General features: G+C 50.5%; 2 protein-coding genes across 3 annotated transcripts; one reads left to right on the plus strand and one right to left on the minus strand.

Annotated features, from left to right (window-relative positions):
- Positions 1-4,655: 4,655 nt before the first annotated feature.
- On the plus strand, positions 4,656-14,900 carry Epx (eosinophil peroxidase). The gene is made up of 12 exons (XM_021177666.3): positions 4,656-4,734; positions 4,856-4,949; positions 5,114-5,289; positions 5,468-5,585; positions 5,670-5,799; positions 7,271-7,477; positions 8,407-8,725; positions 10,099-10,259; positions 10,578-10,833; positions 11,347-11,517; positions 13,967-14,204; positions 14,699-14,900. The coding sequence occupies exons 1-12, from the start codon at positions 4,656-4,658 to the stop codon at positions 14,898-14,900; spliced, it is 2,151 nt and encodes a 716-aa protein (XP_021033325.1).
- Positions 14,901-15,803: 903 nt separating this feature from the next.
- Positions 15,804-26,498, minus strand: Mks1 (MKS transition zone complex subunit 1). 2 transcript variants are annotated; one of them, XM_021176034.3, is made up of 18 exons: positions 26,302-26,498; positions 25,774-25,883; positions 24,572-24,642; positions 23,999-24,154; positions 22,960-23,057; positions 22,684-22,812; positions 22,332-22,436; positions 21,645-21,762; positions 20,965-21,021; positions 19,943-19,985; positions 19,458-19,523; positions 18,805-18,875; positions 18,410-18,479; positions 18,214-18,321; positions 17,471-17,604; positions 16,951-17,033; positions 16,763-16,860; positions 15,804-16,668 (listed from the first exon to the last, which is right to left on the minus strand). In XM_021176034.3, the coding sequence occupies exons 1-18, from the start codon at positions 26,379-26,381 to the stop codon at positions 16,580-16,582; spliced, it is 1,686 nt and encodes a 561-aa protein (XP_021031693.1). In that variant the 5' UTR covers positions 26,382-26,498; the 3' UTR covers positions 15,804-16,579. The 2 variants fall into 2 exon arrangements, with proteins under 2 accessions (XP_021031693.1, XP_021031694.1); XM_021176035.3 differs by lacking the exons at positions 15,804-16,668; positions 16,951-17,033; positions 17,471-17,604 and having other exon boundaries at positions 26,302-26,426.
- Positions 26,499-26,808: the final 310 nt, after the last annotated feature.

Here is a 26,808-nt window from a genome sequence, read left to right on the forward strand (position 1 = left end):
ACAAAAGCTAAGGAGTTCCGTGAACCCCTTAGAGTCATTACCCCAGGGAGTCATTAAACAGGGTCAGGTGGCTCTTGAGGTCCACTCTGCCATTGTTACTCTAAACAATCTCTGCAATAAAATTCTCCTCCCCAAGTACAGCTTGTGCCGCTCTATATGCTAAGTGATTGCTGCCGATACTGTTTAACTTTAATAAACCCCCTGAGTTCAAGTCAGTGGTTTTTTTTTTTTATTGCGCATAAGAACTGTAGTTAATTTAGGAAATTCCCAGTTATACAATGGCTGCCTCTGCTGTGTGCGTTTACTTCAAAAGTAAGGACAAAGCTGTGCATGATTGTATTTACACATTTCACTTGCCTGGGGATGTAGCTCTGCTGAAAGAGTGCTTGCTTAGCATACACAAGGTCCTGGCAATCCCTGGCACCACATGAACTGGGGGTGTGGGTGGGGTGGAATATGCCTGTAACCCCAGCACTGGGTAGGAGTGGTTAGGAGAAGCCAAAGTTCAAGGTCATCTTTGGCTGCATAGCAAGTTTGAAGCTAGCCTAGACTATGTGAAACTCTGTCTCAAACAAAACAAAAAATAGTAGATATAAATGATAGCACAGTACTTATAAAGTTGAAAGAAATAGAATCTGATTTCCTTTTAATTCTGTTGTTCTATGTGAAGGCTGGCATTTTAATTAATATAATATTCAAGTTTAAAAGAGTGTGTGAAAACTGTATCTTTAAAAAAGATATATTTTTATTAAGTTTTAACTTCTTGTAGATATACACATATCTGTGTGTAGGTGTGTGCATATGAGTGCAGGCGCCCTGGGAATCCAGAGAAGGGCATTGGACCCCCTGGAGCTGGAGTTACAGGCCTGGGAGCTGTTGAATGTAGGTGCTGGGAACAGAACCCGGGTCCTCTGGAAGAACAGCACGTACTCTAAGCCACTGAGCCATCTCCCCAGCCCTGGAAACAGTGTCTTCCTGTACAACTGACTTCACACGAGAAATGGTTTTACGGGTTTTTACGCCTTCGAGATTGAGCTGCTTCTTCCCTTTAAACGCCCGTTTGTCTGTTTTTGGGACGCCCCTGCTGTGTAGCTCAGGGCGATCTCTAACTGCATCAGTCTCCCACGTGCTGGGATGGCAGCGGTGTGCCGCCGCACCTGGTGGAACTGCTGACTCTAAAACTAAAGAAGAAATTTAGTGCTTAACCGTATGTTGAATACTAAAACTGCTAAAATAAGCCAGGTGTGTGTGTTATCTCACATCTGTAATCTCAGCCCTGGGGAGGGGGAAGGAGGAGGAAGAGCTTCAAGCCAGCCTGGACTTCATGAGGTTCTTTTCCAAACACCTAAACCAACCAACCACCACCACCACCAACAACAAAAATCTAACAACATGTGGATATTCCCCCTTAAGTTAAAAACATTAAGCCATTATACTTTTCCTTTTATATAGTTAGTATGTTTGCATGCATGCATGTATTTGTTTATTTCCAGAGTCTCATGCATTTTAGACTGATCTCTAACTTCCTGTGTAGCTGAGGCAGACCTTGAACTTCAATCTTTCAGCTAATATATATTATGTATTATATATATACATATATATATACACATATTTATATATATACACACATACATACACTATATATATATACATACACATATACATATATATTTTACTGACATAATTATATACATTAAGATCAATAAAAGAAAATCTCACATTTCTGGCCATTACTATTTGTTTCATTTAACGAGTATCATTCAAAATTATTTTAATGGGTAGAGGAAGATACTGAAGGAGGCCCTAGTGTCAGACACACTTAGTTGCTACCGGACAAAACTAGCTACAAGGAAAATCTCCCCTATGAGTTGCTGAGAGAAAAGACCCATGGGGAAGCCTGCGAACCCATGGCCTTTGCCCACACTCCTCCCCTGGTCCCTCTGATCACGACAACTAAGAAGAAAGTCAATGTCAGAGCTGACTACCATGAGCATGTGCGGACCCTGCCTGTCTGTCAGACCTGTCACAGTGAAGGCCACAGTGGGTGCCGAGGCTGGAGGGCACCCACTTCATCAGGGCTCCATCTTCATCAGGTCCCAGTGGCCTCAGCCCCAGAACTAGGAGCCAATGCCTTTATTTTAGAGGCCTCCCTTTTAGAGATCTAGCCCTGAAGGATCCAAAGACGCTTTTGCATTCTTCGCTCCTGCCTCCGAGCTGAAGCCAATGGCTGCCTGAGGGGACAGCCCCATGGCTGCCTGAGGGGATATCCCTATGGCTGCCTGAGGGGACAGCCCCTTGTAAAGGTGACAAAGAAGTAACAATAAGATAGAATGATGAGGCTTCTTTGGTGCCCTGCTTGCCAGGCACTGTGGTAGTGTGTCACATGTTCTACCAGGAGCTAGGGAAACCTCCACTGTGCAGGAGAAGGCCTTTGGGCCCAGCACTTACCTCATAGGATGATGGGATTCTATCAGGAGTTCTTGAGGACTTCTTTGAGCTGCTCTCAGGGGGCTCCTTGGTGCTGAGTGCAGGATTTAGGTCCCAGCTTGACTTGAGAGGGGGTCAAACGTGGCATCCTAGAGGGAGCTGGGCAAAGGGGGTGGCATTCATCAAAGGGAGAGGATCATAAACTGAAGATTAGCATGGTTGGTGCTCTGGACAGGGTCCCGTAGGAGAGCAGCTGAGTGTAAGATGAAGGGAGCACATGGCCCCAGGGGTTAGGAGAGCCATGTGACAAGCCATACTTCTTCAGTCTCCTGAATGAGCTTTACCCACTAGTCCTGACCCAAGGGGCAGCTTTAGCAACATCCCCAGAACTTGCTTTCCACAGTCAGGGTCTGTAGGGTCCCTCAGGCTCTCAGTCAAATCTTTAAGCCTAACTTGTTAAGATACCCAAATATAACGAATGTAGCAGGTAGGGATGGATCTAGAGCCCAGTGCTCTGCCCCTAGTTCATCTCCCAAACCCACTGCATTCCATCGCTAGGACCACTCTCAACTAACTGCCTGCTGTTAAAGAACTAATGACCCCTTTAGGGGAGAGCAGAGCCCTGTGGGGGTATGGTATCCCTGGAAGGAGGGCATCCTAGCTCTAGCCTGGGGCATCTGGAGGGGAGGAAAAACTCAGCTGTGCATGGTAGGGGTTTAAAATCTCTTGGGATCACCATTCTGGCTCTTATGCTTGGAAACGGAGGTCTAGCAGGGTATGTCGGGAGATCTAGTCGACCTTCATCCTTCTTTGTAATTTTGTATCCCTTGGCACACAGGTTCGGCCTCTGCTGAAGATGGGAGATAAGATAGGGGAAGCCTTGCCAACAGGAGCTTGTGAAAGGAGTTGCTAAAGCAAAGTGGCTGTTTCAGGAGCAACTGTTGAGGCTGGAGGCAGAGGAGGGAGCACTGATGTGGAAGGAGGGAGCACTGATGCGGGAGGAGGGGCAGGGAAAGGCATTGTGCAGGTTGAGGTGGGGCAGGGGTTGAAGAGCCCGGGAAGAGTCTCCTGAGGTCTAGGAAGGAATGGACATGCTCACCTGAAGGGACCAGGATAGGTTGGTTACCGGCACAGCGGCAGTGGCTTTGGAGCCAGAGACCAACACTAGCCATCAGGCAGGCGAGGATCAACAGGCTCCTCCAGAGAAGGGCCTGTCAGGAGGAAAGGCTTGGAAGTATGAAGGAAGGGGCTGCGGCCAACTGAGTTGAGTTCTGCCCCAAGATCTCACTGCCTGTGAAAGAGCCAGATGGAGACTCAGGTCAGTCAGGCCTAGTGCAGCAATCTCTTTCACAGGAGCACACAGTAAGCCCACCACTGCTGTGCATTGAGAAGAGATCAGGGCACGCTCAGAGCCACAGTGAGCCTTTAGGTCTGGGCAGGAAGCTTCCAGCAGTTCACTCACTGTGAGTTCTACCTGTGACACCTCACCATGACCCCAGGTGTCTCCTGAGGTATTTCTCTGGCATCTTGGAGAGAGCTGATCGCCCTAGGGAGATAAGGAGAGAACTGGATTATTGACAATTCACTCCTCTACAAACATTTAATGAACACCTACTGAATGGAGCCTTGTGCTGAGTATTAGGGGGATGGTAATAAGTCCGGACCCCATTTCTGCCCTGATGGGGAGAGAGGAACCTTTCCAAACATCCACACAAAACCCATTTTAGGGATGTGAAAGTGAGGTCTGGAAATGAGTGACAATTAGCGATGGGGTCAAGCTCTCTCTTTTTGTCAGTAACAAGGTCATTCATCACTCATTGGGTGACACCTACATCCCCAGCACTGCTTCAGGTTGTGTGTGTGTGGGGGGGGAATGCATCCATGAACCCAAGACTAGAGGTGGATGTGGAACAAGGTAATGGTGGCTAGGGGAACCCCCATTCTGGTGAGTTGATAAAGTATGATGGGGGTGTTTCAATCCCACGGGGGCTCCCCCTGAAAATCAGAGCGAGGTTCCAGAGCTCCGCCTTAGGGGCTGGGCTTCTGGTAGCCAAGTCCCGCCCCCTTTACCCCAAGATGGGATATAAAGTCTCTTAGCTCCTTCCAGGGAAGAGTAAGAAGAAAGGAACCATCACAGGGCCTCTAGGAGAGAGAGGAATTGTACATTCACCTCTGTGACGTCCGTGGGCATTGCTTGCCTGCTTAGCTGTAGCGGGGGTTCAGCTTGCATGATGCAGCAGTTGCTGGCCCTGGTAGGGGCCTTAGCCACATTCATCCTCACCCAACATGCTGAGGGCACTGCCCCAGGTAGGAGACTGTTAGGTACCAAGGCAGAAGATTGGTCTAAAGCAAGGATGTGGAGGGAAAACACTTGGATATAGGGAGTCTGTGGCTTCCCTGAATACTGAGTCTCCATCCTTTTGAACAGCTTCCCCCAGTCCAGTGGAGATTTCAGTCCTTCGAAACTGCATAGCAGAGGCTAAGCTGCTGGTGGACACCGCCTACAATCGCACACAGAAAAGGTGGGCCTGGGACTGGGAAGGTCAGTGAGGGAGGACGGGCTCTGGGCAAAATCATCTTACCCAACCTGAACCCCTGAGCACTATGGGTCTCCCTGCTGGGCTGAGAATTTATGGTTAGCCTGCACCCTCCTCCAGCTTCCTCTTTCTCCTCCTCTTTGGGACAGCATCACGCAGCGTCTTCGCAGTGGCTCGGCCAGCCCCATGGACCTCCTGGCCTATTTCAAACAGCCAGTAGCAGCCACCAGAAGAGTGGTTCAGGCTGCTGATTATATGCATGTGGCCTTAGGGCTGCTAGAAGAGAGACTGCAGCCACCGGGATCTAGACCCTTCAATGCCACTGGTACTCTCTTTCCTGCTGAGTCCCTAAGGCCTGCCCTAGCCTGGGAATAGAGGAAAGCCAGATGTGGGAGGTGGGGTGAGAAGCCTAGGGGATGTTAGAGATGACAAGGGGGTGGAACTGAACAGCCCAGGTAAGAGATAGGACTCTGGACTCAGAACCCTGCCTCCCTCCTCCCCAGATGTGCTCACAGAACCGCAGCTGCGCCTGCTGTCCCAGGCCAGTGGCTGTGCTCTCCAGGACCAGGCTGAGAGGTGCAGCAACAAGTACCGAACCATAACAGGGAGATGCAACAACAAGTGAGTGTTGGGACCCTGCCTCTGTTCTGCACCCCCTCTCTCAGGCCCTGCACCCTACTAACACCCACCTATTCATTACCCCAGGAAGCATCCCTGGCTGGGAGCCTCCAACCAAGCCCTGGCCCGCTGGCTGCCAGCTGAGTATGAAGACCACAGGTCTCTCCCCTTTGGCTGGACCCCCGGAAAGAGGCGTAATGGCTTCCTGCTTCCTCTTGTGAGTGAAGGGTCTGGAAAATGCTTGCTCTCTTTTAAACACAGAAGGTAAAGACAGCCCTGAGTTGTCACAGGCAAAGCTCAGCTCCAGGCTCTCCTCCCCCTGAGTGGCTGAGTGACTGTGGGTAGAGAATATACTTACCTTCTGAGCCCAGTTTCTTCACCTTTGAATAGAAAAATCTAGAGCGTGTGTGAATCAAAGTGAAGTTCTTGGCTTAAACAGCTGTGTAGACCATGATCCCTTAATGCTACCTACTATGGAATAGAGTTCCTTTATGGTTCTTGTGAGAGGACATCTCTCCCCCTCTCTCTATTTCCCTCCTTCCTCTCCCTTCTTCTCTCTCTCCCCTCACCCCATGTATGTGTGTATGTGCCTGTGTGTGTCATACGTGTGTACAGGTGTGCACACGTTTGTGGAGGCCAGAGGAAGATGCTGGATGTCTTCCTTGGCTGATTGCCGCCATCATATTTTTTGAGGCAAGGTCTCTCACCCATCCTGAAGTTTGCAATTTTGTGGAAGCTGGCCGGCCAGTGAGCTACCAGGACTGGCCTATCTCTGCCCTCAATGCATGGGTTTCAGGCACGCGTAGCAATGCTTGGCTTCTGTGTAGGTCCTAGGGATTTGAATTCAGGTCATAGCAAGTGTTCCTACCCACTAAGTCACCCTCCCGTCCCTCTGTTTTATGCCTTGTGTCTATTGTCTAGACTGGTCCAAATTTAGGATGAAACCCAGGCTGATCTCAAACTCACAGCAATCCTCCTGTCTCTGCTTCCCAGGGCTGGGATTATAGCCATGAGACTCCACGTTCAGGTCAAAGTATCTCGCTAAATATAAAGAGCCATGCACCTGTGCGTCCATGATTTGTACTCTCACAATATCAACTTTCTTTTGATATGTTAATATAACAATCCCCCACCTGCCTTAATATTAGTGTTAAATTTTACCCTACTGACCCTTCCATCTGTCTACCCAGATCTCTATTTATTATCCGTCACCTTGAAATCAGTCCTGTTTCTGAAGATCACCAGTTCTATAATCTGTGTCTACATATTAATATGTTTCTATCTCTCTGGCTGTGTCTACATATTAACATGTTTCTATCTCTCTGGATCAGCTGAAGGGGGGAATCTGCTGATCTGGGCCAGCCTCCTCACACTTGTTGATTTATGATCTTTCTGGGTAGTTCAGATTGGCATATAACTCACTATTTAACAGACTGGCCCTGAATTTACAATCCTCCTGCCTCAACCTCCCAAATCCTGGGATTCTAGGCATGTGCCACCAGCAACCTCAAGCCAAGCTGGCAGACCATCCGGGCTGCATCTCTAACAACAGAAGAAGTGCCAGGAGGAGAGGGTGGATGGGAGACAGACAGCTCTGGCAGGAGCTGGCACCCCTTGAGTCCCAGTTGGTCTTAGTACCTGGCCCTGACCGAGAGCCCAGACCCATGCCGACTGTACTTCCCTACCAGGTCCGGGATGTCTCCAATCAGATTGTGCGCTTCCCCAGCAAGAAACTGACCTCAGACCGCGGCCGGGCCCTCATGTTCATGCAGTGGGGCCAGTTCATCGACCATGACCTGGACTTCTCCCCGGAGTCCCCAGCCAGAGTGGCCTTCAGCATGGGCGTGGACTGTGAGAAGACCTGTGCCCAGCTGCCCCCCTGCTTCCCCATCAAGGTCCCTCAGCCAGCCTTCTAGGTTTCTGGTGTAGCTTGCAGCCCAGAAAGAGGGGTGCCAGAAAAACAAGCCCTATTCAGAGACCACAGATGCCCCCTGCGGTGCATGGTGGAGGGGTGGGGGGATGGGTGGGCTTTATTGGAGTTTCATGGGGGAGATGTATAAGGCAGGCCTTGACCCTTTGGACTGACGCCAGCAGAGGAAGTCTCTGGGCCCTCCTTTTAGAACCTATTAGAAGCTCTTCCTGGGTTGGTGCAGTCCAAGAACCCTGCAATTCTTGCCAACTCTGGTTTGGGGGCTGTTAGCAGGGTCTTCCTCCAAGCCAGGATACTGTGGGGCACTAGGTGAGAAGATGCAGAATTCAGGAAGTTGATTCGCTTTGGGGAAGGGAAGGGCACAAGTATCCACACGCACATCCACACGTACATCCACGCTCAGACATATTCACACACACACAGACACACATTCACCTACAGGTTTGCTTCCTTGCGTGGGTAGGGAGGGGGGCACTCAGAAGGGGTTGTATGTTACAAACCCCCTTTCCTCCCACCTTGGTGCCGGGGTGCCTCCTCTGAAGCTTGCCAGGTCTTTACAGAACAGTGTTAGCATTCAGATTGTACGGCAGGCACAGCATTCGGATTGTACGGTGGAGCTACCTCCACCGAGTGTTGCTCAACTGCTTGGGCAACAACCTGTCTCTCGGAGGGTCAGTCTCTCTCCTGCAGTTAGATGAAGGTCTTCATTTTAAAAGCTTCCTCGAGGGGAAGGGGTTCATCTCAGGGGTAGAGCACTTGCCTAGCAGGCACAAAACCCCAGGTTTAGGTCTGGGTGAGTCTTGGAGGGCTTCCTGGGGTAGGGAAGCTTTGAGCAATGTCAGAGTGAGCCTGCTACGGAGGGGCCCCAGAGTCACTGAGAGCTCTTCACCCTAGATCCCATGCAATGATCCCCGCATCAAGAACCAGCGCGACTGCATCCCCTTCTTCCGCTCTGCCCCGGCGTGCCCCCAAAACAGGAACAAAGTCCGCAACCAGATCAACGCGCTTACATCCTTCGTGGACGCCAGCATGGTGTACGGCAGCGAGGTGACCCTCGCCCTGCGGCTCCGTAATAGGACCAACTTCCTGGGGCTGCTGGCCACGAACCAGCGATTCCAGGACAACGGCCGAGCCCTACTGCCTTTCGACAACCTGCATGAGGACCCCTGTCTCCTGACTAACCGCTCTGCACGCATCCCCTGCTTCCTGGCAGGTCAGTCTGCAGAGGAGTCGTCCCAGGAGGGAGGAGCATGATGGGGTGTGGTGAGGAGACATTAGTGATGACCTCAGGCGACCCACAGGATAGAGACCCTCAGCATGGGGGGACACACCTTAGGTACAGATCTGTGCAGTCATTACCTAGTACATGGGAAGTGCCTATCCCTTGGCTGTGACCTGGTGTCCCTGTTTCATTGTCTCCAGTGACAAGGCTCTCATTACCTGAATGTCACTCCAGCCAACTACAGGAGTGGTCCCTCTTAAGTATCTGCCCATTGCTCCTAGTCATGGTCCAGAGACCCAAGTGAACTCAATTTTTTCTCCTTTAGGCTGGTGTATGTGTGTGTGTGTGTGTGTGTGTGTGTGTGTGTGTGTGCATTCACACACGTGTGTTTTGTGCCTTCCTTCTGGTTACACAGTTCTGCATCTATGCTGTCCCTCCCTACGTGTGTTTTGTGCCTTCCTTCTGGTTACACAGTTCTGCATCTATGCGGTCCCTCCCTCCCTTCTGCTGTTTAGTTTGCATTCTATTCATAGTCCTTACCCCAGCCTTCCTGTGTGGTTATGATAATGACAGTAATCACTTCTGAGCCATCCATGAACCCTCATAGCCGCCCTGAAAGGTGAGAAATATCATCCTCTGTTTACAGATCTGAGGCTGAGGCTGAGGGAAGATGGCTGTGCTCCAGAGAGCAGCGCTCTGAGGGCAGAGCCTATCCTGGGACAAAGTCACTGTAACTCTTGGGTCTCTGCTCTGTCCATTTCACCTCTCTGCTTAACTAAAACTCACTCTATAAGGATTGCACAGCTATATATATAATCTGGGGGAGCAGCATGTACCTTCACCAGAGGCCTTCAGAAGCTTAGTCCAAACAAGACTGTGGGGGCTGGGTGGGAAGCCATTGGGTGGCTGAACTTGGTGTCCTTGCCTACTTATGGGAAAGGTCTGAGTACAGAAATGTGCTCTGCCCAATGTCCCCGCCTCCTGGATTCCTTGGAAGAGCATCAGGATATCAAATTCAAACTGGGAACTGGGAGAGCCCCTGGTGGAGAAACAGATGCAGGCAGGGACTTGTAGTCTCAAGGTCATGGCCCCCATGGTCATCTCCCCACAGAGTGTTGTCTGGGCTATGGGTCTGGTCTTCTTGTAGAAGAGAGCCACCAGGCAAGAAGATCAGCATCTGCCCTTTGTGTCTCACTTAGTTCTAACCTGCCCTGGGAAGGAAGGTGACTGTCGGTAGGGAGCCGCATGAGACTTAGACGGAAGCCTAGCTTAGGAAGTTTGCCTCACCTGGTCTCTGGGACCCAGACCTCAGTCTTCCCTTACCAAAAGAGACTCTTATAATCTTGAACTTGGGGGTTTTCAAGGTGACACCCGGTCAAGTGAAACCCCCAAACTGACGGCCTTGCACACGCTGTTTGTGAGAGAACACAATCGTCTAGCCGCTGAGCTGAGGCGCCTGAATCCCCGCTGGAGTGGAGACAAGCTGTACAACGAAGCCCGGAAGATCGTGGGAGCCATGGTCCAGGTAGGGAGCCCAGAGGCCAGCATGAATCTGAGGGGGTGGTTCCCAGCCTTTGAGAACATGGCTTTGAGGCTGTGCCCTAAGGCTGCTGACTCTGGATACTTGGGGTGCATCTCTACTTCTGGTTCCAAAATTAACCAGGCCCCCATCTATGACATTTCTTTTGATTCCAGTATCTCATCCTCCAAGGGGAGATTAATGCTGCCACACTTGGCACAATGACAGTCATCACTAGTGTGCCCGAGGAGCCTTTTGAACAGCAGAGGAGAGGGAGGGCTGCAGGCTGCTGGGGCAACACTCTTCCCGTTCCATTTCTTCCAGATCATCACCTACCGAGACTTCCTGCCTCTGGTTCTGGGCAGGGCCCGGATCAGAAGAACTTTGGGTCCCTACAGAGGGTACTGCTCCAATGTGGACCCCCGTGTAGCCAACGTTTTCACCCTGGCCTTCCGCTTTGGCCACACCATGCTTCAGCCCTTCATGTTCCGCCTGGATAGCCAGTATCGGGCCTCGGCACCCAACTCCCACGTCCCGCTTAGCTCTGTATTCTTTGCCAGCTGGCGAATCATACATGAAGGTGACTGGGTTTCCCAAAGGCAAGGGGGGAGGGTCCAAGCACCCCTTCCCAGGTGGGCTGATGTCTGCTGGTCTGGCCTCTGCAAACATCTTCTCAGGATAGTGGAAAGATGGCAGCCATCAGTGAGTCTCTCATGCCCTAAGGGAGGAGTCCCCCTCTTTCCTGCCTCACGCACTGGGATTTAAACCCAGGCCTTGTGCACGCTAGGCAAGTGATCTACCGTTAAAGTGTTTCCCCTCCCCTTTTACAATTTAAATTTTATAATAAGGGCTTTACAAAAATAGCTAAGGCTGGCCTTGAACTTGTGATTGTCCTGCCTCAGCCTCCTGAGTAGCTAGGATTATCATCGTATCTATATCACCAGGCCTGATAAAGGGGGTTTCCTAAGCAAGGGGCGGGACAGACCGACGTCATGGACCTGCAAGGAGCCCCACTTGCTGGCTGAGCATCATGGGATGACCTCAGGAGCCTCTAAGAGGCGGGCCAACGCTTCCTTCCGTTTTGTGAAACCAGGAGGCATCGACCCTATCCTCCGAGGTCTCATGGCCACCCCAGCTAAGCTGAACCGGCAGGATTCCATGCTGGTGGATGAGCTCCGTGACAAGCTGTTTCAGCAAGTGAGAAGGATCGGGCTGGATCTGGCAGCTCTGAACATGCAGCGCAGCCGGGACCACGGCCTTCCAGGTGACGGGGCTCCTCACATAGGACCATTTTGGGGGTTTGGAGCAGACCTGGACCTTCCCTTATGACAGGAACAAGATAGCAGTGCAGAGCAGGCAAGACCTATGCCGATGCAGCAAAGCGCTCCTCCCCCAAATCCCACACTTGCTGGCTCCTCAGGTCACCCCTATCTGCTATAGATAGGCTTTAGGCTTTAAGTTCTATCTGCTAGAGGGGCCCCGGCTTTAGGTTCACCCCAGGACTAGGTCAGGGGACGAGGAGGTGAAGGGAAGAGATCAGAACTTTCCAAGCAGAGAAAAGCAATAAATAGCCTTACGGACATGGATAACCGTTCCCCACCTCACTGGCAACTTCAGAGAAGGCTATAAAATTTCTAGGACCAGAGAGAGTGCAGGGCCCTCTGACCTGAGGGTGGAAGGCAGGAGCCAGAGAGATGGGGAGCAAGTAGATTAGGATTAAGGCCCCACAGGGCTGTTTGGTGAGGACACCATGGCAGTGTGAAGAGAACGGATGCTCATTTCGCCCCCTTTCTCCAATGACCTTCAGCGTCAGCGGTCCCAGCCGTCATACAGATGGGGAGTAGTCAGAGACAGCTAGTAATCCACTCAAAGTCTCGAGAATATGAAATCTGACTTCAAAATGTCTTCATTCTTCCTGGTGTTTGACCCCATTCAACACCACAAAGAGGCTTCAAGCCTGGTTGGCCTTTCTCCCTTCCAACTCCAGCCTTTCTCTCTAGATAGAGCCTGAAGCCCCATGTGTCCTGGCGGAGCCTCACTTGTGTGTCAAGGAGTCAGAGGCACGTCCTAACTGCCTGCTCTGCTCACTACAGCAATGGACAGCAGGCCTCGAGACATGAGGGCTGCTTTCCCTTTCTTCTTCCTCCTCTTCCCCCCCCCCCCCATGTACATGTCTGTGGGCTCACATGGAAGCTAGAGGCGAATCTCAGGTGTTATCCCACAGCTGCCCTCTACCATGTATGTATGTATATATGTATGTATGTATGTACTACGTATGTATGTATTTTATTTGCCAGTTTCTTTTTTTTTTTTTCAAGATATGGTCTCTGTATAGATCTAGCTGTCCTGGAATTAACTCTGTAGACCAGGCTGGCCTTGAACTCAGAGATCCACCTCCCTCTGCCCCCTCCCCCGCAGTGTTGGGATTAAAGGTGTGGGCCACCACCGCTCAGCTCTACCTTGTATTTTTGAGGCAGGGTCTCTCACTGACCTGGAGGTTGCCATGCAGGTTGAGCTGAGTCATCAGCGAATCCCAAATCTGCTTACCTCTGTCTCTCTCTCCAGCACTAGGGTTTTAAGTGTGCATGATCATGTGTGTGTGTGTGTGTGTGTGTGTGTGTGTGTATGTATACCTGAGTTTTGGAAATCCAATTCAGGAGGTCCTTATGCTTGTGTGACAAGCAGGGTCAGTTCCCTGGTAGTCTTACACTAAGGAGCTGTTGTCGCCCCCTGCTGGAAGGCTGGCATTGCTAGCCACTCAAAATTGTCACACTGTAACTTTCTATTCCCCATAAACAGCTGTTTCCTATAGCCCATTTCAGAAATACTATCCCGAATCTGGCTTTTGCAGTCTCCTCTAGCCCCTTCCCCAGCCAACAGCAAATCTAGAATTGAACTCCACTTAGTAGACCTTGAACAGCCGATGACTGGATAGACTTTACATTCTGCAGGTTGCTTCACAGAGGCACTGTGACTTCTTGAGAGAGGTACATAACACTTAGTGATAAGAGAATGTGGTACTGTTTTCCTTAGCTGCCTGCAACACTGTTTGAAATTGTTGCTTATTTTCTCATTTAGTCATTCCTTCACATAGTCTTCAAACCTGATTTTTAAGAATGCTCTGAGCAGTGTGCCTATAAAATGTATATGAACCTAATAATAATATTAAATGTCAGATCTGTGGGGCTCAGAGTTAGTAAAAGGATTGTTTGCCTTGCAAGCATGAGGATCTGAGTTCATTTCCCATAAACCACTTTTTGAAAATGCCAGGCTTAGGTGGCATACTTTTGTAATCCCAGTGCTTGGGAGACAGAGACAGGCAGAAACCTGGGGTTCTCTGGCTGGCCACCCTAACTTGATGAGTTCCAGGCAAGTTAAAAAAAAAAAACAAAACAACGGCAGTGTCTAGCAAATGACACCTAGTGTTGACCTTTGACCTCTATATCCACACCCCCCACACACAATATGTAAACACATACACATCAAATCTGTGTCTAGGGGCTTTGTACATCAGGACACACTCCTCAGCCCAACACACACAAAACAAGACTGTCCACCTACAGTCTAGCGAGGGCAGTGATCTAGTGTTCAGACCTCAGGGATTATCTGGTGCCACCCAGTACTGAGCACTGAATATACTCTGGAGGGTCTGTGGGGAACAGCAGAAGCTGATGGGAGACTGACAGCATGGCTCTGACTGGGCTCCCCTGCAGGATACAATGCCTGGAGACGCTTCTGTGGGCTTTCCCAGCCCCGAAACTTGGCCCAGCTTAGTCGAGTGCTAAAAAACCAGGATTTGGCAAGGAAGTTTCTGAGACTGTACAAGACGCCCGACAACATTGACATCTGGGTCGGAGCCATTGCGGAGCCTCTCCTGCCAGGGGCCCGAGTGGGGCCGCTTCTGGCTTGTCTTTTCGAGAACCAGTTCAGGAGAGCCAGAGATGGAGACAGGTAAGTGATCCGCCTAAAATAACCCAGCATCAGGATACAGCATCGAGAGGCTGGACAATGGGGAAAGCGTTCTTTAAAGCTTCCTTTCTCCTGAGCTCACGGGACCTGAGGCCAGGAGGCTTCCCCATGCAAAGTGGGTCTGTGGGAAAGAAATGCTGCCCCAGTCAAGATCGGAGCCTCCATAGGCCAGAACGGTGACTGGCCAACCTCGATGTTCTATGCTAGCGGACCCCAGAAGATGTGGGCTGAAAGAGTTAAACCTGAGCTTGTGGCTTAAGACCTGACTCCTTATCTGAATGTGGCATACGCTTGAGTTCAAGTCCGTCCCTGGCCACCTAGATTGGTGTACACTTACTTCTGGGCAGTTCACTTATGTATGGAACTGGTAAGGTTATGGAAAGCAGACGAGATAGAGTGCCCGGGTGTCAGACACAAGCATGGTGCTCACTACACAGCAACTCTCCAACCTTCTCACACCTCTCTTTGACCCACAGATTCTGGTGGCAGAAATGGGGAGTTTTCACCAAAAGACAACGCAAAGCCCTGAGGCGAATCTCTTTATCTCGGATTGTATGCGACAACACTGGTATCACCACGGTTTCGAGGGACATCTTCAGGGCTAACGTCTACCCACAGGGTTTTGTGAGCTGTAGCCGTATTCCCAAGTTGAACCTGTCAGCCTGGCGAGGCAAATGAGGTTTCTGCAGGTAAGGGGAGATCTGGAACAGGTCAGGCCCTAGCACCTCTTCCAGGAATAAGACATCCCATCTGCTGCTATACAGTTTGTCGCTAGGAACACAGTATTCTTCCATAGTGGCTTCCAAGAACGCTAGCTTCTGGGCTGATAATCAGTTCTGGGGTCTAAGATTTGGTGTAGTGGGGAGAGGGACAATCAGAAGTATTTAACTGACCTCAGTTTTGTCACTAACATCCTAAAATAGCTCTTTGGATAGCCAACCAATTCCTCATCCATTTCTTTTTGCTATTCCCACAGGATTCTACGCCAAAACTCCAAGCCTTGAAGATGAGGGTAACGGGGAGATCATGAGGCTGCTTTCTGCCCTGCGAACCACTGTTTCCTGCTAGAGCTTTTGCTGGTTAAACTCAGAGAAGGCTTTTTAGGTTGAGAGTGTCAGGGGTGCTATGGCAACAGGCCCACTTACCTCGGGAACCTCTTAGATAGCACATTATGCGTCAGCACCAGGTATAAGAGCCTATGAGCAGAGCCACGAGGCTTTGAGGTCCCAGCAAGACACTGCGGGAGGGCTTCCAGCACCCCTGCCCTCCCTCAGCATGACAGGAAGAGCTCACAGTCCTGCCTCTTAGCCATCCACCATCTTCCTTGGGACCTGAAGGAACAGCAGCACTCTCTCTACTTCTTCTACCAATAAAACAATGCAAGAGCAGGGCCCGCTGTCTCTCTGTTGGGCTGGGGAGAGGGAGGCCTTGGTTCTAAGCTTTGCCCCACATAGTAAGGACGAGGGTGCGATGGAGCCTGGGACTCGCCACACGGGCTCTTCTGGAGTTTTAAGAAACACTGTGAGGGAGAGAAAGGCAAAGTTTGGACCTCCAGAGTAGAGAGACCGAGTCCACAGAGGATCAGTCAATATAAATACTTTTTTATATGAAAAACAAACAAATACAATAAAAGACCCCACCCAGCCAGCAGGAGAACTGAGAACTCCCCCAGGCTATGTCCCAGAGCCAGCCAGCCCTAAAATGTCAGGGGACAGAGACTTAGCCAGGAAGTTGAGGCCCCGTACTCTCTCGCCTTTTCTTGGAAGAAACAAGAGACTGAGCTCTGGAATGCACCTTCTTCCTCGGAAGATGCCAAACTCCATGCTGCTGCTGTCTGCTTTTGCTGTTGCTTTGAGACAGGGTCTCACTATGTTGCTCTGGCTGTCCTGGAACTCACTATGTAGACCAGGCTGACCTCAAATTCATAGATATCCTCCTGCCTCTGCCACCTGAGTGCTGGGATTAAAGGTGTGTGCACCATTACACCCGGTTGCCAAACTCCCTTTTGGAGCCCTCTGCCACGGAGGTTCCAGGACAAACCAGAAAAGACACTGTACTGAGGACAGGCTAACGCTGGGTTTCCCCCAGACGAGTTTCAGACTGCACGGCCTGCCTTGTTATGATGCTCGTGTTTGATAGCCAAAACATGAGCAGGGTGTCAGGTGGGGCCCCAGAGTCTCAGGCTTGACTTCTGCGTGGAGGAAAGAATGTCCTGTTGAAGACGAGGCGCGGAGCCGGTGGGAAGTTTCTAGATCATCCAGTTTGGTTGACCAATGTGGTTTCTAATAAGCAAGACAAAGTCAGAGCACTGGATGCAGACATCTTCCCCTTGCTCCACAGGCCAGGGTTGCAGAGAGCTAGGTCAGCGTTCCCGTGGGGCTCACAAGGTCCTGGGGGAGGCTCTCTCGGGCCTCCTGCATCCGGCGCCGGGCTCGACGGAATGCTTCTATAAGGGAGGAAAATATTGCCACAAGGTCAGCTACTGTGGGAAGGAGAAGCAAGTGGCCCTGGGTGTCCAGGTGAGGGGATGAGATGTCTACCTAGCACGTTGTGCGTGGAACTCTGCTGGCTGAACCCTTCCAGACGGTCCAACACACTCCGCATCTGTTTCCGGAGGGAGTTCGATTCCATGAAAGCCCTGCAGGGAAACCGAAAACATAGCCAAGGCTGCTCTCCAGCCCTCAGTGACAAGGGGCTCAAGGCTCCCTAGGGGCCCAGTGTCACTCACCGGGACTGCTGCAGGCAGTGCAATCGGAAGGTGACAGTACCTGTTGTCTCAGTGCGGAATCCAAAGCGGCTCAGGCGCTCCCCCTGGGCAGACAGCAGAGACAGAATCAGTTTGTGCAGACTCTAGATTGGGGCGCTGCTGCCATCCGGATCCCTATTCTTAGGTAGCATAGCATCATCGAGTAACTTTACTTTGTCATTCAGACAGCAACACAAGGGGGGACACCAGGCTCCACCCTCATTTGAGAATGAGCAAGAAGCAAGAATGTTTCTTGTGAGTCCACCTTGCACCTGATTACCAAGGTCTTCCATGGTGGAAAGGAGAAGAGGAAATCTCTAATTACACGACTCCTCAAGGATCTCCTTGTATAGATATTAGTTCCTCTAAAATACGGGCAGGCCTGGCAGCATAAGCCATAGGGAGGAAGGGGCTATACCATGAGTGTATGATGAACAATTAGGGTAGGGGGCTCAAACAGGATATAAGCACTCAGCCTGAAGTCTCCCCAGAGATGAGTCACCTTGAAGGTTCCTGGTATCCTCACATAGGATGGGTCCTCCAGCTCCAGAGAGCCACCAATGAAGAACCTCCTTAGCTCTGCCACGAGACCCAGCTCCATGGGCCTCCACGTGGAGACAGTCAGGGTGTGGGATCCTGTGCAAGGAAAGGGGCAAAGGGGCGGGGTTCCATCTCTGACTTCCCAGCAATGACCTAGGTTGGTGATAACCTAGCAGAGGTTAGCGTGGTGGGTAACAACAGTGCCTGACTGGAAAACAGGAAGACAGAAGTTCTAATCTCAGCTATTCCAGGCACCACTGTGTGCTCTAGACAAGATTGTCAACCACTGAGAGCCAGCTTCTCTTTTGACCCTAGTAAAACATAGATGCAATCAGGACACTACACCTCGCAGGGGGCTGGGGGAATTACATGAGGTTTACTACGGTGCCTGGTGCACAGCAACAGGAACGTCAATTCATCCAATACCCCTGGGGCCCAGAGCACACAGTTGGTGCAGCTTCTCCCTCAAGGTCTAACTGGAGGACTGTGACATGTGACAGCCCGTCAGGTTGCTGGACTAGGTCAGTTCTGGCTTCACTCGTCTCTCATGAAAGGTGAGAAATTCCGAAAAGCCACAAGTGATTTGTCCAGTCAGAGCTCCCAGTTCCTAATCATTTCTCCTCATCAGAAGCATCAGAGCCTTTGGGAAGTGCTGGTCTTGTCGACAGGACAGAGGGCATCAGGAGGGCAGGGACAAGAGGTTACCTGGAGTGGCAGGCAGCACCACAGCCCCGTAGCCTTCCACACGATACCTCTGCCAGAAGTCCAGTGAGAGGACCTTACAGTAGAGCACGGGCCACTCCGGGAGGGACTCTGGAATGTAAACAAGGGGGCACGGGGCCCTTTGTTCAGAGAGGTCCCTGGCTGCGCGTTAGTGAGGCTGAGGACCACAGCTACTCACCAGCCGATTCGTCCTCATGCAGAAAGAAGGCTTCAAATGTGAACGGAAAGGAGAAATAGGCCACCTTGTCCTAAAAAAGAGGAGTGTCACTTTCAACTCACAGTCACTGGGTGGGTGCAGCCTCATTGGAATGGGCTCTTGGTGTCCAGTGACAAGGTCACCTTCACACAGGGGAAAGAAACACTGTCCTCCTGGTAGGAAGCCGCAGGCAGGCAAAGGGACAGTTGAATGTAAGCTGCTGTCAGTCTCTAAGAAATCAAAGAGTGACTCTGGTCTAGGCAGCCCTGTGGAGCCCTAACTATGGCTCCTCCACTGAGAAGCTGGCCTGATGATGTTTCACATGCCACCCACCCGGAGCTGCCATTTCCTTCCAGGCACCCTGGCACCCTCCGTACCATTCCCAGGGATTTGGTGGCACAGGCCTGGGTTACTCCCGAGAGCTGCTGGAATGATGGGCTGGACCAGTCTGAAAGTCAAAGAGCAGACACAGTAAGCTCACTAGAGAGGGTGGAGGTCACAAGAGAAAACAGAGCAGCGAGGCAACGCTCTTTCACACAGCCATTCACCCGCCCACACACTCACACAATGCCAATCACTATCATTTGTTGTGTCTGATGTAGGCTGATGTGTTTACAGGATGTTAGCAACCAGATTGTCTCTCCTAGAGCTAAGATTCTAGTGTGCCTATGGGTAGGACAAGAGACACAGATGTGATTTGAGCTATGGAATGGGTGCAATCGCCCAGGAACACTAGAGGTAGAAAGTAACACAGGTCAGGCTTAACCTCGGAGGAGAGGAAGAATTCACCCAAGAGCCTGGAGTGCCCTCAGAGAGAAGGCAGGACTATGGCACCAGAAGCTGAGAGAAATGCTTCATGAAGAAAAGTGTGCTGTGTCAGGTGCTTCAGAGAAGTCAATGGGGTGGAAGGATGGAGGCACCATTACAATTGGCCATGTGGAGGTGACCTGTGAAACCTTGAATGGTTTCAGTGGGAGTGGTCAGAATGCCCCTAGAACCCTTGGAACAGAAATGTCCGAAGAGTACTTACTAGTAGCTGGCAGCTCCACAAAGAAGTGGACGTAGAGGTTGTCATACTCATAGCCTTGGGCTGAAACTTAAAGAGAAAGTGGAATGTAAGCCTAGCTTGTTCTCTTATTACCCTTACCACTCAGTCTAGTCTGTCTGTCTGTCTGTCTCCTTCTTTCTTTATCTATCAGTTTTTTGGAGACAGTTTTTCTCTGTGTAGTCCTCGAACTCACTCTGTAGACCAGGCTGGCCTCAGACTCACAGACATCCACCTGCCTCTGCCTCCCAAGTACTGGGATTAAAGTTGTTTGTCACCACTACTCAGCAACTCAGTCTCGTCTTGAAGGGTCCAAATGCTCTACAAATAAATCCTTCTTGGGGCCCAGGAGCCTCAGTTTCCAGAAAAGACTCATGACTCAGCTTCCCAGAGACCATGCTCGGCCCAGACTAATCCAAGGTGAGTAGCCGCTCACAGCTCCATCAGACTCTTGACAAGAAGACACTTACCTACCTCTCCATTCACAAAGAGCCGGAGGGCACCCGGGGCAATCTACAGCAGAGAGAAATGGGAGGTGTCAGGCCCAGAGGGAATAAGTGCTGCCTGCCCCCCACCGCTGCCCCCAGCCCTGTCCCCAAATCTGCAGATGACCTCACACCTGCTCTCCAAGCTTGGCCACACTCTGCACGTTCTCTCCACCCTGACACTTCTCAACAGGAAGCTTTCCTATTTCTGACACCCGCAGATTAGCAGCACAGCACTGAGAGGGCAGGGAGGGCCCACTAGAACTCGCAGGCAGCCAGGTTTTCTTCATTAATGATTTGTGTTATCTGTCTGGGCTTTTTTTTTTTTTTTTTTAAAAACATGAGCATCTGTTGCTCATGTAGCATAAAACAATAATTTTTATTATTAGAGTTAATTTTCTAGAGACGGGGGCGGGGGTGAGTAGCTCTATCCTTGTTTGCAGGTCTAGAAACTGAATCCCTGGTGGTGGGGAAAACACAGACAGGACCCCAGAGTGACTGACCTAAACTGTTTTGGTTTCATTTTCTAAGATCCAAAACATCTGACCAGCAAAAATGACAGCTCTTTGCCTACCTAAGGTGCTCTGGAACAATATCCACATGAGTAATAAAGAAGACACTTTTTACCATTATATTGTTTTTTAAATAAGTTGTAAATTAACGCATGAATGCATTACCACTGATAAAATTCCCCAAACCACCAAACCCTAGAGAACAAGAAGTCAAAATGCCTGGTATATTTTTCTCACTGCCCAATACCCAATTACCACCACCCACCCAGCCTGTCCCAAGAGAGAGGCCAACATAGCATGTGTGTCCTTTCAGACCCGGTTCTATGCGTGCAAGGACCCTCCCTCATCAAGATGCAGGGTCATGAAACTCTTCTTTGACCTCCTTTCTACCCTGCAGAGTTGGTCTTGGAGCCGTTTAAGAGAGGGAGACAGTCCCTCTATAGTCAGACACTCTCCCCAACAGCTCACAGCGCTGTGGGGGGCTGAGCTACCCACCATCTCAAAGTCTGTGCCCACGAGGCTGCTGAGGTACTCCTTGTGCCGGCCGTAAAGCTGAGGAAACAAAGCAAACCAGTTCTCAAAATGCGGCTCAACCCGCCCCAGGGTTTAGTTCTGAATGGGAGAAAATCAGATGCTGACATTTTAAAGAGATGTTGCTTTGTTTCAGGGCACAGGGCTGTGCCACCAGCCAGACCTAAGAACTGAAATACCAATACTGATTACTAAGACAAGAGAACTGCTGTCAAATCAAGGCCAGCCTGGGCTACATAGGGGGTCCCCGGCTAGTCTGAGCTAGACAGAGTGAACAGCCTCAACACATATACCTGCTAAAAGATCACTAAACTAAAGCGAAACACAGAGGCTCTGAAGTTGGCCAGCCTGGGAACGAGCCTGGCTTTCAAGTTCCCAAGCTCGATTACTTGGGTCTGTAACTTAGGGTCCTTGTTATAAAGTGGTAATAATGCTCCCCTCACAGGGTTGTAAGAGCTAAGTGAGATGCTTGTAACCGGGCTGGCGTGGAACATAATCAACACTCAGCTGTCACGTCAGTTCTATTTCCTGGATGGCGGTGGGCTGCCCTCTCTCTCAGCAGACACCGAGACATGGTTTCAGCTCCCGGCACAGGGGCTCCTTCCTCCACGTGCCGGGAGGACGTGGAGTCAGTTGGTGCTTACGTCCTTGAACACTCGCTGCTCCCGCTCTTCCTCCTCTGGCTGTGCGAGGGAGGACACGTTGTCAATTGTGTATTTCCAAGCAGACGTGTGCTCCTGCTTCTCTCCCTCAGTCTCGATTCTGTGAGGTCAAAGCCACAAAAAGGATCGCTTCTGTTGGTAAGACGTGTGGCCTTCTGGACCCAGGAATCAGCTATGCTGGTGACAAGGCTCACTTGAGGTATATGATGGAGAAGACAGTCATACAGATGATAAAACAGAAAGGGCATCAGACGACACCCATGGGATCTGGACCCATTCCTACCCTGAAGACATGGGGACCCTAACCACTTAGCTCTCACGCCTGAGAAATGGACAGCTTGGGGTGTGTTTGGTTGCTAACTCATAGAGCTGTCCTCTCAGACAAAACCGAGCACGGCCGGCCCTGGCCTGGCTGAGTCTACCTCCCCTGCACTAGCCAGTCCTCCTCCTCTGCAGCACCAAAAACCTCCTCCCTCATTGACACAGCTAATGGGATTCCTGCATATTAACCAGCTGTTCCCTAAAGGCTTTCGACCCAGAACAGAGTATGACCAAGTGCCTGGGAACTAGATGTTCAGGAGCAGGTCAAGGGCTTTCTGGGAGTCTGCTCAACTAGAGGCAAGAAGGGCACGTAGAGAGGTCTCTGCCACACTTCTTCCCCATTCCCACCTGTAGGGTCCTTTGATGCCGGTGAAGTCAGGCTTCACTGTGATCACGCCATTGCTGTCCACCTTCAGGATGCAGAGCACGTGTTCATGTACCTTATAGCCAAGCCTAAGAAGCAGGACATCAACATCAAGGTTCAGGTCACCAGGGAAAGAGAGAGGGAGTCAGCCACTTCAGGGACCGGGGAGGGATGCAGCAAGTATCCTCATGGTGGCGCTTTTGAGTAAAGCAAAAAAGAGAAAGAGACCCTCCATCCCATATGGCTGTAACAGGAAGGTAGTGGTGAAGGGCTGGAGGAGGAAGAAGAGGACGAGGATGAGGACAACAAGAGCCAGCAGGGCGAAGGGTCACTCACTTCCCATAGGGTCCCAGGTCTGCCATGATGTACATTGTCTGAAGAGGAGTGTTAATAGCGTGGTTGTTCCTGATGAAGTCTTCAGAGGGTTCCCACGTGATGATCCGAGACTTGAGTTTGCTGCCCTCCCTGGGAGGGACCACAGGAAAGGGTCACTGAAAGAGATCATGAGGGAGCCTCCCTCATCCCCCCACCCCTCAGTGGATGGAGAGTGTTAGTAGGAATCCCAGAAATGAGAGAGACCACGGAGACCACCTGATCGCTGCTTGTACTCACACCCCTCGCCTGTCCTGCCGCCGCCGCCTGACGTTCGCCATCCGCTCAGCCAGAAACGATGGCACCTCGCTGGCTGAAGTGGTTATTTTCTGACAGTACTGGGGAAAGAAGACAGAGCTGAGACTGGCATGTGGTCAGAGCTGTGTGGGGAGAACCACCTGAAGGGAAGCCTTCCTTCTGACCTCTCCTCCAGGGTGCAAACCCAACAGGCAGAACCTCACAGTCACCCGTGCTGGGGGAGGGGAGAGATGGCACAGTCCAAGGAAGACTCCTACTGTGTCTTGGGTGTCCTTAGGGGTCTAGAGACAAGTTGTTTATGCTAACAGTAATATCAACCTGCCTTCTCTGAACACATGTTGGGTAAGTTTGTCTGGTAAATGTTGATGCTCACTTGGTGGTCAAAAGTGCCAAACAGGACACCAGTTTTCTTGAGAAAGTTCTCACTTGGGTGAGCTAGTATGAACTGTATTTTTATGTGCTTTTCCAAATCAATCTCAAATGTATATGCTGCTGTCGCATAGCTTTCCTGAAGAAAGCAGTCCAATCTTTTAAGACACCCACTAACACCAGCTCCCAGCAGAGCTCATAGATACAAAAATCAGAAGATACAGTCCCGCCTTCAAGGAATGTATGATCTCTTCCTGAGAAGGCACAGAGTCATGGAAGAGAATGTAAGACAAGCCCACAGGGTTCAGGGGCACAGGTGAAAACACAGGTATCCCCACAGCCTAAGCATGTTCCTCTTCTTGCCTATAACTCCTGACTTTGACTGAATTGTAAATGGATTGTTCTAGACCCTGTCCATCTATGCCATCAATTCCTATGCTATCAGGTCCCATGGGCCCTCTGGTAGGCAGAAGGACACCATCTGCATCTGCCCACTGCAGCCTGGCTGCCAGCAGCTTCCAGCAGCTTCTAGAACCATCTATGTTCTATATAGCCCCTTTACTGGGCTTTCCACTTACAACCTAGAGCCAGTGAGGCTAGAAAACCAGGGAAGACAAACAAGAAAGCAATGAGGCCCCAGAAGGAATACTACCTCTTCCAAGTCGGTGTATCTATCCGAGTCAGTGTAAGTGAAGATTCGCCGGTTTTTCCTGCCACCAGAATTCTCCAGTTTCAAGATCTCTTGGCGGTACTGATGATCCAATGGGCTCTGGCATGCAGATTCGTTTTGGTACAGGTCGACTTCAAACTGAGGTCACCACAAAGAAATCCATCAGCTGGGACTACCTCAAACTTTGGTTCCTGCAGCTACTGAACCAAATCACTTCTAGCGCTAGCTGACACATTTTGAAAACCGACTGTCACTTTGTTTAAAAAATGAAGGGCAGGGGAAATCTAAGAATATTCGAGTTAAAAGGATCCAAGCTGATGTTCTAATCCAACCTTGTTGCTAGAGACGCTATAGAGCCCGGAGACGGGGAGTGCCTTACCTAGAACACTAAACTGAGCATGGCAGCCGTTATATTACAATAGCCACATAAACATAACAGGAAGAAAGTATAAGCCACCACAATCTTTCCTGGAGATGAGTTTGACAGTATGAGTCACTGGCTGGGTAGGAGTCAGGTAGGTGGAGGTAGACTGAAGACAAGAAATGCTGGCTCACCTGGCTAAAGAGCTTTTCCTGCCATCCAATTATAACCTCTTCCTCCTCTTCTTCATCAGGGCGGTGTCCACCTCCAAACACAACAGTGTGAGTCAGACCAGCAACATTTCTTCCTCTCTGGTTGACTACAACCAGTGTTCCTATTCTTGTCTCACTTGGGTTTTAAAAAATTTTGCTATTGTTGTTTGGAAGTGTCTCATTCTGCAGCCCAGTCTGACCTCAAATTCCAGATCCTCCTGCCTCGGCAGAAAAACGCTGACATTACACGTGTATACCACTAGGTCTGCCTTCAAAGTCCCTATTCACATTGACTGCAAACCCCACTGGAATTTAGTGACTCATTAAGGGCTCACTCTAAACATAGAATGCAGGTGGTGGACATACTTTGGTTAATACTAGAAGCAAGAGTAGGGCCCGAGGTGTCCTAATCATTATTACTCTAATTTGAATAAAAGGTAGCTCTGCCTTCCAGGAAACATTATCTAGTCCAGTATAAGGAACTAGAGTTTAGCTAGAGGCTGAAGGGCCAGCCCTTCCTCAATCCTGGCTGAATTTGCTAGATAAGGACCCTGATGCTTTTCTGAAGCCACCACCGAATCATCCATAAACACAAGATGCATGCTTTGTGATCCGCCAGACTACCCTTTTTGCCTAAGAATATTTCTGAGTAGAAAGAACAATGACAAAACCATGAAAAATTATTGGCCAAACACGAGGGTCCTGTCCTTTCTTTTGGCTTTCAAGGCAAGTGGGAAAAAAATCATATTTTTGTGCAAACTCCTGTTTTAAAATTGGTTTTTAAGTGTATTTATACATACATTAGGAGTTTGGAACATATTTCTCTTAGAAGCCCTTCACCCATTCCCCCAAGTCACAACTCGGGTAAGATGGCTCAAGCCCCAGGATTCATCCGGTGAAGAGAGATAACTGAACTGATTCACAAAAGTTATCCCCTGGACTTCACTCTCGCACTGTGGCATGGGCGTGCACACACACACACAAGTAAATTACAATGTAAAAAAATAAATAAATAATCAAAAAGACGATTGCCCAGGTTCTTTCAAATGCTTCCGTATTCCCCGGCTAGGTGACACTGGGCAACAAACTCAACCTCTCTGTGCCTTCGTTCCTCCTTTGTACTTCTACTGCCCCGCACCCCTGCCTTAGTCTCAAATGAACGTAGCGTCATCACAAACACCCACTAGCAGCTTGCGGAGGCCTAAAAGTGGCCAAGTCTATGAGGTCCTTCCCCATCTGGGCAGCAGGCTGGTAATGAAGGAAGTTGCTTGATGTGATTCTTTGCAGATGAACTCTGTCAAGAGAAGAGAAGCCCCAAATACGCGTGTCAGAGACACACAGCAAGGAGATATACAGAGCATGAATCGAGGAAAGAAACCACAGAGGCAGAGATGCCAAGGCTGCTGCAAAGAAGAGGTGGGTAGGGGCGTCTGCTGGATAAGTCAGTGAGGCGGGGCACAGGGACCCGAGGGGTTTGAAAGTGGCGAGAACTTGAAGGGACTTGGGCAGGGGTGAATCTGAAAGATGTACTTAGAAGCTTTCAGTGGAAAAAGATCCTGATAACAAGACGCGCGCAGAGATGGCAGAGGAAGTAGTTGGGATTGTAAGCGGAAGTAGGGGCCTCTGAGCATCTAAAAGCTTAGGGTGGAATAAAGTTAGGGGGCCTCGGAGCATAAAGTTAGGGGGCCCTGGAACTGGGGTCGAGTGACTACCGGAGGCGCAGGTTGCGCACGGGGTCCCGGGAGCGATACACGGCCTCGCCGGTGTCAGTGCTCCAGACCGCTTCCGCCATGACTGCTGCTTCACGCTGCGACTGCGCCGGAAAGCGTGGTGCCCCGTTCCCCTGGCAACGGAGACGCTGGCTTCTTAGGCAAGGGAGGCGCTGCGCGCGCAGCTCTCCACGTCTGCGGGAGCCAGTCCCTAGCCTGGCCTCGGGACCCTCAGCTGTCCTGTGTGAGTAAAGCTCACCTCCACCCAAGGTGAAAGTTGGTGCACTGCACAAAAGAGGAAACCGCCATCAGCTACTTTGTTTTGGTGCAAAAATGGTGATGGTGGCCAGAACCACGTGACCTGAGTCCTTACTTTCTGACCAAACACTGCCTTCCACTGAACATTTGAAAACTTCGGCCTAGGGGGCGTGGAGAAATGGCTTAGTGGTTAAGAGGTTAGTGACTGGACTTTCAGAGGAACTAGCAGGTCCAGACGGCCACTCACACCTG

This window comes from Mus caroli, unplaced genomic scaffold (genome assembly GCF_978045245.1).
Source record: "Mus caroli unplaced genomic scaffold, Mus_caroli_1 scaffold_13, whole genome shotgun sequence".
Lineage (NCBI taxonomy): Eukaryota > Metazoa > Chordata > Mammalia > Rodentia > Muridae > Mus > Mus caroli.

What these genes read in the sequence shown, in the direction of transcription:
- Mks1 (XM_021176034.3), bottom strand. Translation starts at nt 26,381, where the DNA reads ATGGCGGAAGCGGTCTGGAGCACTGACACCGGCGAGGCCGTGTATCGC. An exon ending in GACCTGGGACCCTATGGGAA is followed by an intron (nt 22,437 to 22,683) that starts GTGAGTGACCCT and finishes CCTGCTTCTTAG; the next exon opens with GCTTGGCTATAAGGTACATG. An exon ending in CTTTGTGAATGGAGAGGTAG is followed by an intron (nt 19,524 to 19,942) that starts GTAAGTGTCTTC and finishes TTTCTCTTTAAG; the next exon opens with TTTCAGCCCAAGGCTATGAG.
- Epx (XM_021177666.3), top strand. Translation starts at nt 4,656, where the DNA reads ATGATGCAGCAGTTGCTGGCCCTGGTAGGGGCCTTAGCCACATTCATC. An exon ending in TACAATCGCACACAGAAAAG is followed by an intron (nt 4,950 to 5,113) that starts GTGGGCCTGGGA and finishes TCTTTGGGACAG; the next exon opens with CATCACGCAGCGTCTTCGCA. An exon ending in CCGGGACCACGGCCTTCCAG is followed by an intron (nt 11,518 to 13,966) that starts GTGACGGGGCTC and finishes GCTCCCCTGCAG; the next exon opens with GATACAATGCCTGGAGACGC.